Genomic DNA, 19,679 nt, shown 5'->3' on the forward strand with positions numbered 1-19,679 from the left:
GAGTGTAGAAAAAAAAAGTTAACCATTGCAATCCAAATGACCTACAAACTTTCATAATACGATCTCTGTTAGGTAATAGCTCAAAGATAGGAACATTTTGGTTGATATAATATCGTAGTAGTCGTCATATCTTAAAAGCTTATTTCATAAGATCGCTCTAATATGTGTGTTTAATTGGCCAATAAGCAAACCTTCTGAACTGAAATTTCCTCACACACATGCATTTTGTGATATCTGTAATTTAATGGAATTGATGACAGGATCATTTTGGTCATTAGAGCATAATAATCATCGTTGCCCCATTGAAGTTCATTTAAAGCCATTAGAGATATAGTGCAGATAGGAGACATACAAGTGGTCAAGATTGAGTCAGAGAATATCCTGACAGATCCTTTCACGAAGGCATTAGCGGTCAGTATAAGTGGGAGAATTAGACATTAGCACATTTATTTTGTATTCTCGGAAGTGTTTTGAGTATAAGTGGTAGATTGTTAGAGTTTGTATACTAGAAATCACCTTTCAAGTGATTAAATACTGTAAAACTCTTATTTTATTTTCCAAGGAATAAAACAGATTATTTTTGTCATAATGTTGTTATGTTTTACATTTAATGGATGTTTATTGCATGTTTAAATGTATAAGTAACTTAACAAAGTCTAAGTCTTTGTTTTAGTAGACCGGTTGTGGGCGACGTGTTGCAATGTCAGTGTGCATATTTCTAAGCCTTACTGAAATATGATGACATTGGTGTGGTAAAGCATTGAATGGATCTAACAGCGAGACGAGTCTACTGAAAGACGAGGTCTTGATAAATGTTTATTTCTTAATCAATGTATGTTAGCATTGAGCATACAGTATTGATTATGCACTGCTTTGACTTATCAAATGGTGCGGGTTTTTCGCAACCCAATAATCTTCATATATTGGACAGTGGTGATTAATATCTAGCAACAATGGTGATTAATATTTAGCGGTGCTAGAATTGCTATTATGTTGAATCGTGCGCGAGGTGAGTCTCGTTTGATAATGTTCTCAAGAGGAGCGCGAAACAAGGTTTTATTACTAAGAACATAGCTAGTTGGAATTTGATTACTCTATGAATGATAAATAAGAGTTTCATGTTAAGTTCACTCTTGGAATAAATAAGTAGTTAATTAATGGACATTTATATCGTAACCGCAGGAAATAAAAGTTAAAACGAAAACCCGGATTACTTGTAATTTCATATTTGGATGGGGAGTTCAATATTACTTCTTTAGTGGCTGCTCGTAATATTCCAATTAAAGCTTGTATTAAATTGTGGGTTCAATTTAATTAGTAAAAAGCTAATTGGAGGAGCCCACATCCAAAACCTTCTATAGATCCTTGTCTGAGCCCAAAAGGAACTTAATATAAATAGGAGAATAAATGAGACAGAAAACAGACTTTATTTTTCCTAAAATTTTCATCCCCCTCTCCTACTAAGAAGTGGGCGATTTTTCTCCTTTAACTCTCCTCTGTAAGATTGATTTTTCTGTCTCCTTTAGTTAAGTCCTAGTATCCCGGTGAGATCAGAGCGGGGATAGAATCCCGCTGGGACATAGCATTCATGCATATCATATGATAAGTTTTGGTTATAAGTTGCATTGCATTTATGTATCAGGAACATGGATATTCCTGATCAAGGATCACCGAGGAAAGAAGGGTCAGCCGCCTTGCATCATTCATTAACTGTTCAAGGATCTCATATACGTGCTGCATCATCTGGGGATAATCATTATATACCTAGGTTGGTTGAACAGGAAGTACAAGGGCCAATAATGAAGCAATGAGGTAGAAACTTTAAAGAACTCCGAAAAATGGGAGTTGTTGACTTTTATGGGTTTATTGATCCAGCTGAGGCTGAGATATGGCCGAATAGGACAGAGCGTGTCTTTAATCAGATGGGTTGTATTCTAGAAGAACGTTTTGATTATGCAGTGTCTCTTCTTCAAGGTGATGCTTACAATTGGTGGGAGACAGTCCCACACGCTATGATACAACCTCCAGTACTCAGTTGTGATGACTTTCTTAGAGAATTCAGTGACAAATATATGCCAGCAGTTTATCGTGATGAGAAGCAGAGGGAGTTTTTGTCCCTTAAGCAGGCAGATATGTCAGTTGCTGACTATGAAGTGAAATTTACTCAGCTTTCTCGATATGCATCTGCAATGTTGCCTACAAAACAAGATAAGTGCAGACGTTTCGAAGAGGGGTTGATATACGAGATAAGGAGCAAGATCACACCTTCAGACCTTCATTCTTATAGTGATTTGCGTGCAGCTGCTATTCGAGTTTAGAGATAACATAGAGGACCACCACAGTATGGTAGTGAGTCGAGTCCTAGATTTCCAAGACGACAAGGCTCTTTTTCAACGACATCTAGTTTCAGTAGAGGGGATCCATCTACTCGGGAGGTGGACGTATACCATCTTTTAATGCTAAATGGGCACAGGGATTCGGCATGACAACATATACACGACCTTTGTGCGTGCACTGTGGACGACCACATGTAGGGGAGTGTCGAGCTATTACATAAAGTTGTTTTTACTGCGGCAACAAGGGCATTACTATAAGGAGTGACCCTCACGACTTGATAGCATCTCCAGTGGTAGAGCAATGACGCAACACACAGTACAAAATCTTCAACCTGCAGTGGTCGTGGTCGTGGTAGAGGACACACTATGAATGCTCCTATGGGTAGAGGACGAGAACAGTCAGAGGAACATGGATCTACACTTCAGGGACATGCTCGTGTATTTGTTTTAACCCAAGATGAGGCATCTAGAGCACCAGAGGTCATTACCGGTAAACTTTATTTATTTGACACTATGATATATACATTGATAGATCCGGGATCTAGCCATTCATTTATATCACCTGTCATAGCATCGCATTTGCATAGAGAATCTAAACCTCTGGAACATAGCTTAGGTGTACACACACCTTTGGGTGAAGTGATTTTAGTATACACAGTTTACCGAGATTGTATAGTACGAGTTAATTCAGTAGACATGCTAGCAGATTTGATTCCCTTGTTCATACATGAGTTTGATATCATCCTGGGTATGGATTGGTTGTCACGTCACCGAGCTAAAGTAGATTGTTATGCTAAAGAAGCAGTGATAGAATCGCCAGGACGAGATCCAGTGATATTCTACGGCAATCGACAAACTGTTCCAACTTGTCTTATTTCAACTACATCGGCTTTTCGATTAATACAAGGTGGATGTGAGGCATACCTTGCTCATGTTATAGAGTGTGCTACAGTTCTTGATAATGTGAAAGATATTCCTGTTGCTAGAGATTTTCCTGATGTTTTTCCTGATGATTTACCTGGATTGCCACCTGATCCAGAGACATAGTTTACAATTGAGTTGCTACCAGGTACCGCATCTATTTCGATTCCTCCTTATCGAATGTCTTTATGTGAGTTGCAAGAGTTGAAGAAACAATTACAAGAGTTGTTAGATAATGGATTTATACGACCCAGTGTTTCACCTTGGGGAGCACCAGTATTATTTTTGAAGAAGAAAGATGGCACATTGCGACTTTGTATAGACTATCGAAAGTTGAATCAAGTGACGGTGAAGAATAAATATCCATTTCCGAGAATCGAAGATTTGTTCGATCAACTTCAGGGTGCACAAGTGTTTTCAAAAATAGATCTCCGATCTGGATACCGTCTGTTGAAGATAGCTAAAGAGGATATTTCAAAGACAGCTTTTTGAACACGGTATGGCCATTATGAATTTTTGGTAATGCCTTTCGGACTGACAAATGCACCTGTAGCTTTTATGGCACTAATGAACAAAGTATTTCAACCATTTCTAGATCAGTTTGTGATTGTTTTTATCGACGATATATTGGTTTACTCACGAAGTAAGGAAGATCATGTCAATCACTTGCAATTAGTACTACAAGTTCTACGAGAAAAATAGCTTTACGCAAAGTTGAGTAAATGCGAGTTTTGGCTTAGATCATGTATTGTTCTTGATCTCGTCAAGAATATGTTTGATTCTTGGAATTAAATGTAAGGTTTATATACACTGAGTTGTGGCTCATATAAATCACTATAATTTTTCAGGAATAAGATATCAGTGAAGTTTTTACTTGACGTGAGTCGTAGGAACTGCACGTGTAATCAGGTTCGGCGGCTGACGCGTTTTAGCAACCTTCTCCTCCTCATCATTTTTGCATGTAGATAAATGTGTAGTATATAGAGTGGTTTGAGGGTCCCACTACGGTTTAGAATATTTTGAAATATGTACTTGATAAATGTTGGTTTTTGAAATTATAAAATGTGTGTTTTATTTACTTGACGTGTGGATTATTTATTTTAAATTTTGAATTTATTTACTATAAGTAATTACGTCAGATAGGGTTGGGTCTGAAAGTTTTCTTCTGCATGCTTATGTTTGTTTGCGTTGTGTTTTTCTCCCACTTAGCCCATTGCATGGTCTAAGTGTGAGAAGTTTCAGTTATGAAGCATGTTTTGTGTAGTTTTGTTTTTCTCCCACTTAGCCCTCTTCTTGGTCTAAGTGTGAGAAGTTTCACTATTTTCCTGTTTTATATGTGTGTGTTTTGCGTATATTCTGTTTTGCCTTCTCCCACTTAGCCCACTACTTGGTCTAAGCGTGAGAAGTTTTGTTTTTCTTGTTTTGACACTACCAACCCTATTTTCCACTTCATCACATTCGCTTGTGGACTAGCTGAAATAAAGTGGGAGGAGGGGACAGTGGTGTAGTTAGTGTATGCTTTATGTGAGTTTGTGTCAGTTAGGAATTATATGTTAGTTGTTTTGAACTTATGTGTTTTAGATATGAACTGGTTTAATCAAAATAAAGGCAAGATTCCCTTAGTAAGAGTGATTGAAGAGAAGATACATGTTGATTTGTGAGATTCTCTACTTCAATAAACCAAAGTCGGTTTGGAAGTTGTGAGAACGATGGAAATGCTTTAATCTAGATTTTCTGTGAAGCCCTCTAAAATGTGAGTTAGAAGCCTAGAACACTTTCTACTAAAATAAAAAAAATAGAAAGGTTGTCATTGATGCTTAGGGGAAAATGACATAGGCTAGTAAGGACCAAAGACAATAGGAATAACCAGTTGATCCTAACTCTTTCGAATCATATGAACCTGCCTCATTGTAAGGGCACCCCCTAGTAACACTTTCTGAGCCTGAACTGTAATTATCCCTTTTTGTTGAAAACCTTAAACTTTCATGTCATGTGAAAGTTTAAGGTATATATATACTTTAGAAAATACACTATCGGTAATTATTCGTCAAATTTCCAGAAGTAAATTGTCGAAAAATTATAAAATTTGATCAAATTTTAATCTGTATATTTTTCAATTTTAATAAAAATCTAATTTGAATGAAATTGTATTTAATGTGATATCTACAAAATTCAACAAGATTAACACCATTTTATCATTTTTATAACACAATTAGCAAATGAGGAGTGATCGTTTGCTAATTTATCATTTAGTTGCTAACTACAACTAATTTAAGACCATAAGATTTTAGAAAACTTGTGGTCTACAATTTGTCACGTGTAATTTTCATTTTTATTAACTAAATCGAAAAAGATAAAAAAAACTACCAAATTAGGGTTTTGGATGAAAATGTCAATATAGTGTTTTAAAAATATTACACAATGCTTTGAGAATGTAAACACAATGCTTTGAGAATGTTAACACACTGCTACATCTATTATATTGACATATTTTATATATCATGTTGACATTTGCTGTTGTACAAAAAAATTAAAAATTTTCGAAACTTTTTTCAAATTTTGACATCAAAACATATGCACGTGAGATCTCGTTAGAATCCTTATGAAATAATCTTTAATTTGATATATGTTGTGCGAAAAAATAATTCAAATCGAGAAAGTTATATGCATTTTAAAGTTATGGGATATTTTTCAAAAGTTAGTTACAACTAATTTGTTATAAATTGACATTAATACCCTTATTGACGTTTTTTGTTGATCGTATTGACATTCCGGGCTAATGATCTAGGCCCTTAATTTGAATATCTAATTTCTATTATTTAGTTGTAGTTATCAATTAAGTATTGAGTTAGCAATATAAGGCCATCCACAACGCTGTCTCTAAACCGTCTCTTAAACCGTCTCTTAACTACTATTTGAGCACTATTTGAGGGCCCCACTGTCCTTTTTGCCTCCATCTCTTAACTAAGAGACGGAACCTGCAACGCTCCGTCTCTTAACTGTCTCTATACTGTCTCTTAATTACTATTCATTCAATTTAATTTATAATTTTTTTTAAAACCCAATTCAATTTAAACAATCACACTTTATTAAAATTTAAACAAAATAAAAAAACACACAAAATAAAAAAACACAAAAAAAAACACACAAAATAAAAAAAACACACAAAATAAAAAAACACACAAAATAAAAAAAAAAACTAATCGGAAGGGCTAATCATCCTCCGGAGGCGGTCGAGGTTGAGGGGGAGTCGGAAGGCCAAGTTGTGCTGCCATATGCACAATTCCGTTCCACCAGGCCGCGTATTGGGAGTGCGAGAAGCGGGAAGTGTCCGCCATTGTGGCGGTCATGTACGCCACCATAAGTGTGTCCGAGCCTCCTCGCGAGCCCGATCCTGAGGCCGGCTGGCTTGATTCGCCTCGGCCCTTCCTTGCTCTAGCCGCTTTCGCTGCCTTCGTCCCTTGCGGCCGACGGCGCCTACTCGCGGATCCTCCTGCATCCCCGACCGTACCCGCAAACTCCTGGGATTCAGCATCATGTTGGCTGATGCCTTCAGCAGTGTCACCACCAGACGCACCAGCACTAGACGAGTATTGGCCACTCGCCGTATGCTTCGTGCGCTTCGAGTTTGAGCCCGAGCTGGAGCGGAAACCGCCGGCCCATCGTTCCTCGTCCTTGACGGCCTGCCAAACATCAACAAATCTGAATTGATGTCCCTCGTCCTGGTAGTAGGCGCGCAAAGCGGACGTCAAAATGTCGGTGGCCGTGGTGCCGCTTTGGTAGCGCGCCTCTTCAGTCGAGTAGATGCCGCAGAATTTTTTGACCTGTCGGTCGACTCGGTCAAAGTGACAGCGGATCATTTTAAGTGTGCGCTTGCGGGAGCGGTTCGGCTTTATTTGGTGGTAGACCTCGACAACCTTTTCCCAGAAACACTTCCGGGTTTGTTGATTCCCGACGATGGGATCGTACGAGACCGTGATCCAGGCGTTGTACTCCGCCATCGTTTCGAGGTTGTTGTACGGATGTCGGCCAAGATCCTCTTCCTCTTCTTCCTCCTCGCCCTCGCCCGTCTGGGGTTGTACACTGCCTCGGCCACCTCCACCGCCTCGCCCACTTCCACCGCCTCGCCCACTTCCACCGCCTCGGCCGATGCCCGGCGTGGGATCTGTTAGAGTTTAGTATACTGAAGGCATCTTTCGAATGCTTGTATATGTAATAGCTCTGATACCAATTGTTAGTTTTGCAGCGGAAATCAATTTAGTTTGATTGAAAGATTTACATCGAAACATGATTGTTTGATTTACTACGTGCCTTGATTGAATGAATAACGTGTTTATTGTTTTTGAAGCATGTTTGAGTGTTTCAATTGATTCCTTGATGAATTTACAATTGTCGAACTACAAACATTCAATATTTGGCAAGGATTGTGTCTTACGGCATGCTTGCCTAGGGCTGGACAATCTAGTGTCAAGGAAATCAATGTCATAAAGTCATAAAATCCATGAACTAGCTGATCAGAATTCACGCTGAACAGTGGGAGCTGCCGGCTGAAAGCTGAGGGCAGCTCCGGATCACACAAGTTCAGTCGACAGGAAGCAAGCGCCGATGGTCGACTAGTTTCGACCATGTTACGGGGCTGGCTGGTCGACGAGGAGGAGAGATCAGTGGGAGCTGAAGCGCTGCTGGCTGTTCTTAACGCCAAGAGCAGCGCAGTCGACTCCTGTGATCTGAAACTGACGGAGACCGCTGCTGGTTAAATTTTTTTTTTAACCGAGAGCAGCGCGTTGCAGCAGATATGAGCACATAGCAGAATCGAATGGTGGTTGGTGTTGCTGACCGAGTATTCTCGGGCGAGAGCAGCGCCAAGGCTACCTGATCGACGATGAGGTGCATGGTCGGAGGGAACGTACTGCTGGACGTGTTTTACACGACCAAGAGCGGTGCACCAGATCTGGACCAGAGGTGCATCAGCGATTTCCGAAAATTGCGGCTGACAGAGGCAACCACTGGTTGTGTTGGCTTAGAGTGGTGCCCGAGAAAATCTGCTACATGAAACAGATTACGTGAATCGTGTGACTGATTCAATTTTGAATTACGTAATTCTAGTTATGAACTGATCGCGTTATTCTTGGAAATTGACTTCGTGTTTTGTGAAACTGATTCTTCATTTACGTGTTTTTGTCAAATAATGCATTTTGTCATAGTTGATTTATTGTGTGATTTATGGGTTCATTATTTGAATAATGGGATTGCACATTTTATATCATTATGCAGTAATGGAATTATGTTTATTCAATTGATTTCTTGCATAAACAGAGACGTAAATTAATTTTAGAAATTTTGGATTCCTATCCAAAATTAAAATTAATTATATGGAATATCATTAAATTAATTTGTTAAGATTTACATGTGTTTGAATTTTTAATCTATATCTTATGGATTTTGATAGATTATATCTATCTAGATATATCCTAGTTAGATTAGATTTGGTTATTCAAATAAATTCTATAAATCTAGGATTCCATATTTTTTATGCAAGAAATAAATTGGAATTTAATGTAGATTATTCCATAATATATACTTATCATGATATAGATAGCTTTGAATTATAATCTTTATCTATAATATATTGATAAATTTCATTTATCTAGAATATATCTTAAGATGATTTGGATAAGTATTTTTCAATTAAATCCTATTATATCTAGATTTCCTAAACCTAATGGAAAAGGATAAGTATTATAATTAATATTATTATTATTTAATAATAATAGATTAATATTAATTAAAGAAAATATTTGATTAATTATTTATAATTTATTAATTATTAATTAATCAAATTATTTAATTATCTTAGTTTAATTTCATGAATTTAATAGAACTACCTATTGATTTGAAATTAATATAAGTGAACTTTCTGCCTAATTCACTTAAGTGATAATTAAAAGAAAAACCATACCTAAAAATAACTAAGCGATAATTACGATCCATGTCGTATATGGTCTCCAAAGAATTAGTCTATGTATGAAGCAGTTTCTAATATTAACGCGACTACCTTAGTGGGAGCCTTAATCCTAAGAAATAGCTAGTTCATTGGTTAGACTTCTCAAAATAAAGTTCAATTTTATCTAGACGTGATTTCCAATATTATCGCGACCCACCTTAGTGGGAGCTTTAATCCTAAGAAATTTCAGAGTTCAGAAGATTAAATTAACTTGTGAGATAACTGTAGAATTTTGTTTGTGGCATGCGACCTTCCTTAGAAGGAGTATCAATACGGAAACGAAATTCTTGGGGTGAATATTCAATGGTACAAGCTTAGGCAACGTTTGGCGGCCATGCCACCTTAGTGGTCTCTGGACTATTCGTCGATGTTGTGACCAGAATTTTGTTAAATATGAATCTTTTACTTGACCTCCCTAGAGGCGTACTTAATTCTATTTAACTGTTGTGAGAATCTAAACTGTTTTAATGGTTTTTACTCTTTAGAATCTTACATAGTTTGTAACAATAAGCTATTCATTTTCTCAGCTAAATCCAAATCAAGATGTCGTTCAATCCTCTTTCCGCTATTCTTAAAGAACACAAACTCGAAGGTCATAACTATATCGTTTGGAAACAAAACTTTGATATCGTTCTCACTGCCGAAGAGTACAAATATGTGCTCACTACGGAATGTCCACCCGAACCTGCTGCAAATGCTTCTGCAGCAGTGAAAGAAACATATAGAAAGTGGCGTAAAGCCAATGAGATGGCGAAGTGCTACATGTTGGCTTCTATGTCAACAGTACTTCAACATCAGCATCAAGGCATGAACACTACTACTGAGATTATGAACAATCTAAATAACCTTTTTGGTACTCAGAATCGAGCGGCTAAATCTTTAGCCTTTCGGAGCATCATGACTAAGGTTATGAAGGAGGGCACATCTGTGAGGGACCATGTCCTCGAGATGATGAGCCACCTCAATCAAATTGAGGTTTTGGGAGGGATCATTGATCCCGAGTCCCAAGTAACTATAATCCTTCAGAGTTTGCCAGCTAGCTATCAGCAGTTCAAGCTCAATTTCGAGATGAACAAGAGGGCTTACACCCTAGCTGAACTGTTGACTGAGTTGCAGTCAGCGGAGGATCTTATGGTCCAGACAAAGGCTGCTATGATGAGTTCTAGGCCGTCTTCCTCAGGCTCTAAGCCAGGTAAGGGGAAGAAGAAAGCCCAGAATGTTGTAGCACCAAAGATAGCTAAGGGCAAAAAGAAACGGGTGAACACGAACAAGAAGCAAAGTGGCAAGTGTTTCAAATGCGGCGAAAAGGGGCATTGGAAGCCGGATTGTCCTAAAAAGGCCAATGGCTCAGGTATGCACCAAGCTTTCGTTGTTGAATCATGTTTAGCAGTTGTATCTACTCAGCAATGGGTGGTTGATACTGGAGCTACTGATCATGTTTGTTTTGATCCTGATTTAATGCAGGTAACAAGGCAGTTGAATGAAACAGAGATCGAGATCCAGCTGGGCGATGCTACGAGAGTGGCAGCTGTTGCAGTGGGAGACGTTTATTTACGTTTTTCTAGTGATAGAGTTTTAGTGTTGAATAATGTTTTGTTGATACCTTCGTTTAGAAGAAATTTAATTTCAGTTTCTAAACTTGTTTCTGATGGATATTCGATTTCATTTGATGATTCATACATTATCAAGAAATGTGGTTCTTATATCTGTCGTGGTATCATGGAAAACAACCTTTACACTATAATGTCTACACAGTATATGCAACCTAAAACTGAATCTAACTCAACATCGAAAGTTTCTCGAAAAAGAAAATCTCCTTCTATTTCAATGAACGAAACGTACTTATGGCACCTTAGACTTGGTCATGCTAACCCTACTAGGATTCAAGCGTTGGTAGACCAAGGTCTACTTAAGGATCTAGAAATAGAACCTTATACAACTTGTGAATCATGTTTGGAAGGCAAGATGACTAAGAGACCATTTAAGGTCAAGGGTAATAGGGCCAAGGAAGTACTTGAGCTCGTTCATTCTGATGTGTGTGGTCCAATGACTACTCAAGCTAGAGGCGGCTTTCAGTATTTCATCACCTTTATTGATGACTACTCGAAAGTTGGATATGTCTATTTGATGCGTCACAAGTCAGAATCTTTTGAAAAGTTCAAAGAATTTAGGGCACTTGTGGAGACGCGACATGGTAAGACAATCAAGGCTCTACGGTCTGACCGTGGAGGCGAGTACCTTAGTAGTGAGTTCTTGGACTACTTATCGGAGGCGGGAATTGAATCCCAATTGACTGTGCCTGGCACACCCCATCAGAACGGCGTAGCTGAACGAAGGAATAGAACCCTCTTAGAAATGGTTCGATCAATGATGAGTTATGGTAAGTTACCTATTTCGTTCTGGGGACACGCGTTGCTCACAGCAAGCTATACCTTGAACAACTTACTATCCAAATCAGTACCTACAACACCACATGAGTTGTGGACTGGACGAAAATCTAGTCTAAGACATCTCAGAGTGTGGGGTTGTCCAGCACACGTGTTGGAGAAAGATCCTACGAAGTTGGAGTCTCGTACTGAGGTATGTTTGTTTGTAGGGTATCCCAGTGGAACGAAAGGCTATGAATTCTATAGTCTACGAGATAAGAAGGTATTTGTTAGCACAAATGCTAAGTTCTTAGAAGAAGACTACGTGATGAATCATAAGCCCAGCAGTGAAGTAGCTCTTGAGGAACTAAGAGATACTTCAGTTTCCACAAGCAAAGAACCAATAACACAAGTACAATCTATACCTGAGATATCAACTTCTGTACCACAAATTATAGAGCCTCGTCGTAGTGGGAGGGTTCCTCGTGAACCAGAAAGGTACATTGGTTTGGGTGAGTCATCTGACTTATACCCAGACGACAATGTATCAGACCCATGGAACTTTAAAGAGGCGATGGCAGATTCAGATAGTCATTCCTGGAAAGAAGGAATGGATTCTGAACTACAATCAATGATAGACAAAGACGTTTATGATTTGTTAGTCCTACCTGAAGGTTGTACTGCCATTGGGAGCAAATGGATTTACAAACGCAAACGAGGACCTGACGGACGAGTTAAAGTCTTCAAAGCAAGACTAGTAGCTAAGGGTTATACCCAGAGAGAAGGTATCGATTACGATGAGACCTTTTCGCCAGTAGCTAAGCTCAAGTCAATCCGAATTCTTTTGTCTATCGCAGCCTACATGGATTGGGAGGTATGGCAGATGGACGTCAAGACAGCTTTCCTAAATGGAAGTCTTGAGGAGACCATCTACATGGAACAACCCGAGGGATATGTAGTCAAGGGCAAAGAGCACATGGTGTGGAAGCTTAAGAAGGCTATTTATGGCCTCAAGCAAGCATCCCGATCATGGAACATGTGTTTTGACCAAACTGTTAAGTCTTTTGGCTTTGAGCAGTGCCCAGATGAGAGCTGCGTGTACAAGAAAGTTAAAGGTAAGAATGTAGTGTTCATGGTACTCTACGTAGATGACATACTGTTGATTGGAAACAGTAAGAAAATGTTGTCAGACGTGAGAGATTGGCTTTCAAGTCAATTTGAGATGAAAGATATGGGAGAAGCTGGACACATCCTAGGCATTAAAGTTCTTAGGAACCGCCAGAAAAGGATGTTGTGCCTATCTCAATAATCTTACATCGATACGATAGTTAAACGCTTTAGTATGCAAGATTCCAAGAAAGGTTTTCTACCTTTTAGCCATGGAATCACCCTGTCTCAGGATATGTGTCCCAAAACACCTATTGAGATAGAAGCTATGAGAAGGATCCCTTATGCATCAGCTGTTGGGAGTCTCATGTATGCTATGTTATGCACAAAGCCCGATATTTGCTTTGCTGTTGGCATGGTTGCAAGGTATCAGTCAAACCCTGGTCAAGGACACTGGATTGCGGTAAAGAAAATACTCAAGTATCTGAGAAGAACTAAGGAGTATTCTCTAGTTTACCAGGCATCTGAGATATATCCTTTGGGTTACACTGATTCAGACTTTCAGTCTGATCGGGATTCGAGAAAATCAACCTCTGGATATGTGTTTACTTTAGGAGGTGGAGCCGTAATTTGGAAGAGTGTGAAGCAGAAATGCATCGCAGACTCTACCATGGAAGCTGAATATGTGGCAGCATCAGAAGCCGCAAAGGAAGCAGTATGGTTCAGAAACTTTCTTATTGATTTGAATGTGATTCCGAGTATGCCCAAGAGCATCACTGTTTATTGTGATAATTCTGGTGCTGTGGCAAACTCAAGGGAACCACGAGCCCACAAGGCAAGCAAACACATAGAAAGGAAATATCATATCATTCGTGATATAGTGCGGAGAGGAGACATTGAAGTGGTCAAAATCGCATCAGAAAACAACTTGGCAGATCCATTCACAAAGGCACTTCCAGCCAGGACGTTTGAACGTCACGTGAAAGGATTATGTGTTCGATTGACCTAGACCCGCTTTCAGTATAAGTGGGAGGATTTTGCAGTTTTGGTATACTCGAAAGCTGTTTTGAGTATAAGTGGAAGATTGTTAGAGTTTAGTATACTGAAAGCATCTTTCGATGCTTGTATATGTAATAACTCTTTTATCCATTTGCTACCATTTTGTGAGAAATAATATTTTGTTATAATGTATTTTGCTTATGTATTGCTTATGTATTTATGAGATGTTGAAATCCGTTTTCCATTTAAATACATAGTTTAAGCAAAATGAGTCTAAGTCTTCTGCATAGTAGACGAGTTGTGAGCGGCGTTCACAGTAGGTTACTTGTCAGTTCATGCAGAAGAAAAACTGTTTCACAACCTAGATAGGCTTTGACTACCTATCGTGAAAGGTTGCGACGTCAGTCCGAAAGTTTCCTTACCTAAGGAAATGAACGACGTCGGTGTGGTATAGCACTGAAAGGATCAAACAGTAAGATAAGTCTTTCTTGGCTATTTACTGAAAGACGAGGTCTCGGTGATTGTCGTTTCTTAATCATTGTTGACATAACATTGAGCATACGATATTAATTGAAAACTACTTTGACTTATCAAATGGTGAGGGAATTTCGTTGCCCAAGAATCCTGATAGATTGGGTAATGATCATTAATGTCTAAGTGGTGCTAGTATTGTTATTGCAATGAATCGTGTGCTGGGAGAGGCCAGTATGATAATATCCTCAAGAGGTGCTTAGAAAAAGGTTTTATTATTCAGAAAATTAGCCAGTTGGAATTTATTCCATGAATAATAAATAATGTTTCTAAACTAGACCACTCTTGGAAAAAGAAATTAATTAATAATAGTCAGATAGCAGACTTGATATTAATTAATGGATATTTATATCTTTAACACGGGAAATGATTTAATTAAAGAGGAAGTCCCGGAATACTCGTAATTTCGGTTTGGACGGGCAGTCAATATTATATCTATAGTGGATGATAATAATATTTAAGTTTGGGCTTGAATTAAATTGCTTTTAATTTAATTAGTGAAAGCCTGAACTGTGGCTCAATCCAATCCTCCACAGATCCCTGGTCTGGCCCAAAAATAATTAACTTATTATAAAAAGGGAGAAGAAGAGAAAAAAAATTAATCCTTTTTAGCGTAAAAAATTCATTCTCTGCGATTTCTTCCGTAGAGATTTCTCTCTTCAAATTCTTCTCCAGCTTTTGAGGGTTTGACAAGCTTTGCCCACACAAAGGTCAATTCCGAGTTAAAGGGAACAGATCAGAAGATCCATGGTAGAGACGATTGAAGAAGGAGTTCTAATTCAATTACTTGAATTCATACGGTAAATCGTTGTATTTAATTGCATATACATTCAGTATGATATGTGATTATATGTTTATAAACATGTTTCTAGTTTTCAATCAGATAATAGCATGTTTCGATGTAAATCTTTCAATCAAACTAAATTGATTTCCGCTGCAAAACTAACAGGATCAACTGGAAAATCCTCCCGGATCTGGGATAATCCCTGCGAAAACCGCGGGACGTTGGGACGAACATATGCATCAAGGTCAAAATTGGGTGGTTGGTACCCCCCGGCGTCGCCGAACCCTGCGTCCTCGGCGTTGACGAACCTCCACCGCCCAATGTGTTGATCATGTTCTCCCAATCGCCGAACGAGTTGAGATCCCACCCGCCGGAGCCGGAGCCGCCATAGTTGCCCTCGCCGTCGCCGGACATCTTGAGTTGGGTTATGAAAATTTCAGTGAAAATTTGAGAGAAAATTTAGATGATAGGAAGAATAGATGTGTAGTTGTGTGTAAATGAGGATGGGTTTAGGAGTATTTATAGAGTAAAAAATTTAATAAAAAACAAAAAAATTATAAAAAAAAAACAAAAAAACGGTAATAATACCGTTACAAATTTTTTTTTTAATTTTAATTTGAATTTTTTTTAAAAAAAATATTTATTGCGTCAGCACGTGACGACGCCCACTCGCGGGCCGGCGAGTGGGCGTCACGCACGACGCCGGGCTGCGCCACGTCGCCTAGGCGCGTGGCGAGACAGCTCGTCTCGTGGCTCGCCGAGACGAGACGCGGGACATCTTGAGTTGGGTTATGAAAATTTCAGTGAAAATTTGAGAGAAAATTTAGATGATAGGAAGAATAGATGTGTAGTTGTGTGTAAATGAGGATGAGTTTAGGAGTATTTATAGAGTAAAAAATTTAATAAAAAACAAAAAAATTATAAAAAAAAAAACAAAAAAACGGTAATAATACCGTTACAAATTTTTTTTTTTAATTTAAATTTGAATTTTTTTTAAAAAAAATATTTATTGCGTCAGCACGTGACGACGCCCACTCGCGGGCCGGCGAGTGGGCGTCACGCACGACGCCGGGCTGCGCCACGTCGCCTAGGCGCGTGGCGAGACAGCTCGTCTCGTGGCTCGCCGAGACGAGACGCGGGACGAGACGCGGGACGAGACGGGACGAGACGGAGGCTGCAACGCGTCTCGCCGGGGTCTCGTCTCGCCGGGACGAGACGCGAGACGCCGGCGAGACCCGTTGTGGATGGTCTAACACTCTCCATTAGCAAATACTCTCTTTGTTCACAAAAAGTAGTCTCATTTGTGAACGACACGGGTTTTAATAAGAAATATGTAAAGTAAAAGAAAATATGATAAAGTATGTAAAGTAAGAAATATGAGGAAAATGTAGGTAAAATATGGAAATGAGGAGATAAAGTGGAAAGAGTACATTTTATTTAGAATTGGAAATATCTTTTGTGGACATTCCCAAATAGCAAAATAAGACTATTTTTCGTAAGTTAATTATGTCATCAATTTGAAATACGTGTGTACCAATTAATAATATATTACAATAGAAATTAAAAATTTCTATTATTTGAAAATTGCAAAAATATTACAGTACATAATTTTTATTAAATTGCGAGAAAATATAATTTTTTTTTACAACTTGTGCTTTCCAAAATATTGGGTCAAAGTTTGAGGGTAATAAATTTCCAAAGCCGAATTGGTAGATTTATATTTCCGGCTAGGGTTTATAATTTCCGCTCACTTCCTCTCGTGGAGAATAAAAGGACTCTCTTTGATCCGACCTTTCTACTCTTCACCACACCGTATTGGATTCTGTGTTCGCAGCTGCCATGTACGGCCACAGGGGGTATGGACCTTGTCAATTTTGAAATTATTTGTTTAAACGAATGCCTATCTATTGATTTATATGCGACTGATTAGAATTTATATTTTCTGGGTGTTTCCGCGGTGAAAAAGGATTAGTTTTTCTTTTGATTTTGTTGATTTATGATTGAATTGAATTGACTTTTAGTACGAAATAGTAATTGTTTTCCTTTTTATAGATGCAAGGTTTTTTTTTCGATTCTGGTGAATTTGGGTTCTGCTTTTTAATGGTATGAGAAAAATATTGCTTTGTTACTGGTTTGAATCTTGATACAAAAGAAATTGGGTTTTAGGGCTTTCTTTTTAGTTGTATTTGTTTAGTACCTATTGATTTTCTAAATCCCATTGCACTGCTGTCTTTGATTGATTTTTGTCGATGTGAATATGCTAAAGATGTGTTTCCAAGTGCTTCCTTTAGCTAGGTAAGATGCATTTATCTGAACTGGTGGTTTGCTTGGTGAATTATTGCTATCATGCGTGTTTAACTGAAATCCTTGCTTTTCAATATCAATAATATCTATTTCTGCGACTGGGCTCATGAGTTATCGTTATTCTTTAAGAGCTTGAGATGCAAAAGAAAAACTAGATGGGTTGGGATTGGCTTTTATTAACGAGGTTGAGTGGGGGGTTTTTCCTTCCTTGGGTATTGGATAATTGAAGGGCAATGTTTGGGAGCGGGGGGGTGTCGGACGGGTACGAGATCGGCTCAAAGAGACCAAGAATGATGGAATCGGGTCCCTACTTCGCAGTGAGGAGCAGCGGTGGTTCAAGCAGTTACCAAACACAAGGCTACGACACCAGTTATCCGCCTTCTTCCACTTTTCCTGTAGTTCGTCTGAGGGGCCTCCCGTTCAACTGCACCGATGTGGACATCTTCAAGTTCTTTGCCGGACTTGATATTGTGGATGTCTTCTTGGTGAACAAGGAAGGGAGATTTTCTGGGGAAGCATTTGTTCTCTTTGCAGGGCCTATGCAGGCTGATCTTGCTCTCCGGAGGGACCGGCAAAACATGGGAAGACGATATGTGGAGGTATTTAGGTGCAAGAAGCAGGACTATTACCACGCAATAGCATCCGAGGTTAAAGAAGGATCTTATGGCAGTGTTGACCACCGTGGTTCTCCACCACCTGTCCGACGCAAGAGGTCTCCCGAGAAGGAGAGGATGGAGCATACAGAGATCTTGAAGATGCGTGGTCTTCCTTACTCTGTGAAAAAGGTGGAGATCTTGAAATTCTTCGAAGACACGGTCAGTGTGAAGGAGGAGAAGATTCACATTGCCTGCCGATCAGACGGGAAAGCAACTGGGGAGGCGTATGTGGAGCTTGGTTCGGTCGAAGAGGCAAGGAAAGCCATGTCTAAGGACAAGATGATGATTGGATCAAGATATGTGGAACTGTTTCCTTCAACACCTGAAGAATTGAAGCGAGCTGCATCAAGATCACGTTAGTGAATTTTAATAGAGTTTCTTCCTCTTTGTCTCTGTTGTCAACTTACATTAAATTGTTACATTGAAACTTGAGCTTTGAGTTAATTGTGTTTTCCTCAATCCGTTGAAGAGATGCTTGAAAATTATCAACACTGCCATTTTACTCTGTGAGATTAATCTATTAAATCATATTTTTATGATACATCGTCATAAGGAGAAACACCATTAATAACATTGATTATTTGTTTTAATGATATTTGTTAATTTGATTGTTGATTTATATTCAATAAGTAACAAGTAAAATGTTCTCTTCTAGTTATAAAATAAAACATAAATTGTAGTACTCCGTATAATATTTGAATTCTGGAATTGGTTTTGATCAGTAAAGCAAAGCTTCTAGAATGGTAAAGTCTTTTGACCATTGAAAAACTCCCACGATTTCGCTCTCCTTCGTTCTCATCTTTTTGTTTATCGTTATGGCTTGCTCAAGTTTGATTGTCAAACTGATCCGGCTGGCCAATTGCCTTGAGTGATTGTCAAACTGATCCGGCTGGCTCAAGTTATGGCTTCGTTCTACCTGAGAACACAGGTGAGTGGCTCCGGTGTAGATTCAGACTGATCAACTTGACTTAATTTGCCTTGAGTGAGATGAATAGAAGAGTTCAAACGTGTGTTTTCAAAACCTTAACTCACAATACTATTAACTAGTACATAGAAGTAAGGATCGATCCCACAGAGATGATGTGTTTTACATTTGTTTGCGGCCACGAAATGGGAATGGTTATGACCACGCTTTTCAGGGGGTGGGTTAAGTTGAACTACTAGACTTGAGAAAACTAAACTAACTAAACTGATCAACTTGCTAAACTTAACTAAAATCTACTTGATCAACTCATATTGAAACTTTCCTGAAATGGACAAACAAAATAAACTGGACGACTGTTAGTCTCCTTCAAAGCGTACGATAAAGTAAAACTTTTCAAACAACTTCATCTTCTTCACAAAATCAACATGAAAAGCAGAGTAAAAGTAGATCTGAACAATTACGAACAACGGAGCATCATAACAACTTGTAAACTTAAATCTACTCCTAAGAACTAAACTACATCTACGTAAACAAGAAACTAACCCATAGTCATGCAGAATTAAAAACGCATCTTTCAGATCTAAACATCTTACGACAACTTATCCATAATTTCTTGGTAACTAGACAGAAACTTAAACTGAAAACTCAGACCTGACCAACTCAAAATGAAACAACACACTTGAGCTAAGAGATTGCATCATAAACCGAAAATCAAAAGCAAATCAGAAATATCATGCATGGTAACA

General features: G+C 38.6%; 2 protein-coding genes across 2 annotated transcripts; both read left to right on the top strand.

Moving 5' to 3' along the window:
• The first annotated feature begins 1,838 nt into the window (after positions 1 to 1,838).
• Positions 1,839 to 2,318, top strand: LOC121770439. Its single transcript, XM_042167168.1, has one exon. The coding sequence runs from the start codon at positions 1,839 to 1,841 to the stop codon at positions 2,316 to 2,318; it is 480 nt and encodes a 159-aa protein (XP_042023102.1).
• Positions 2,319 to 16,752: 14,434 nt separating this feature from the next.
• On the top strand, positions 16,753 to 18,467 carry LOC121771825 (heterogeneous nuclear ribonucleoprotein F-like). Its single transcript, XM_042168717.1, has 2 exons — positions 16,753 to 16,904; positions 17,582 to 18,467. Exons 1-2 carry the CDS (start codon positions 16,888 to 16,890, stop codon positions 18,366 to 18,368), a joined length of 804 nt encoding a protein of 267 aa, XP_042024651.1. The 5' UTR covers positions 16,753 to 16,887; the 3' UTR covers positions 18,369 to 18,467.
• Positions 18,468 to 19,679: the final 1,212 nt, after the last annotated feature.

This window comes from Salvia splendens, chromosome 16 (genome assembly GCF_004379255.2).
Source record: "Salvia splendens isolate huo1 chromosome 16, SspV2, whole genome shotgun sequence".
Lineage (NCBI taxonomy): Eukaryota > Viridiplantae > Streptophyta > Magnoliopsida > Lamiales > Lamiaceae > Salvia > Salvia splendens.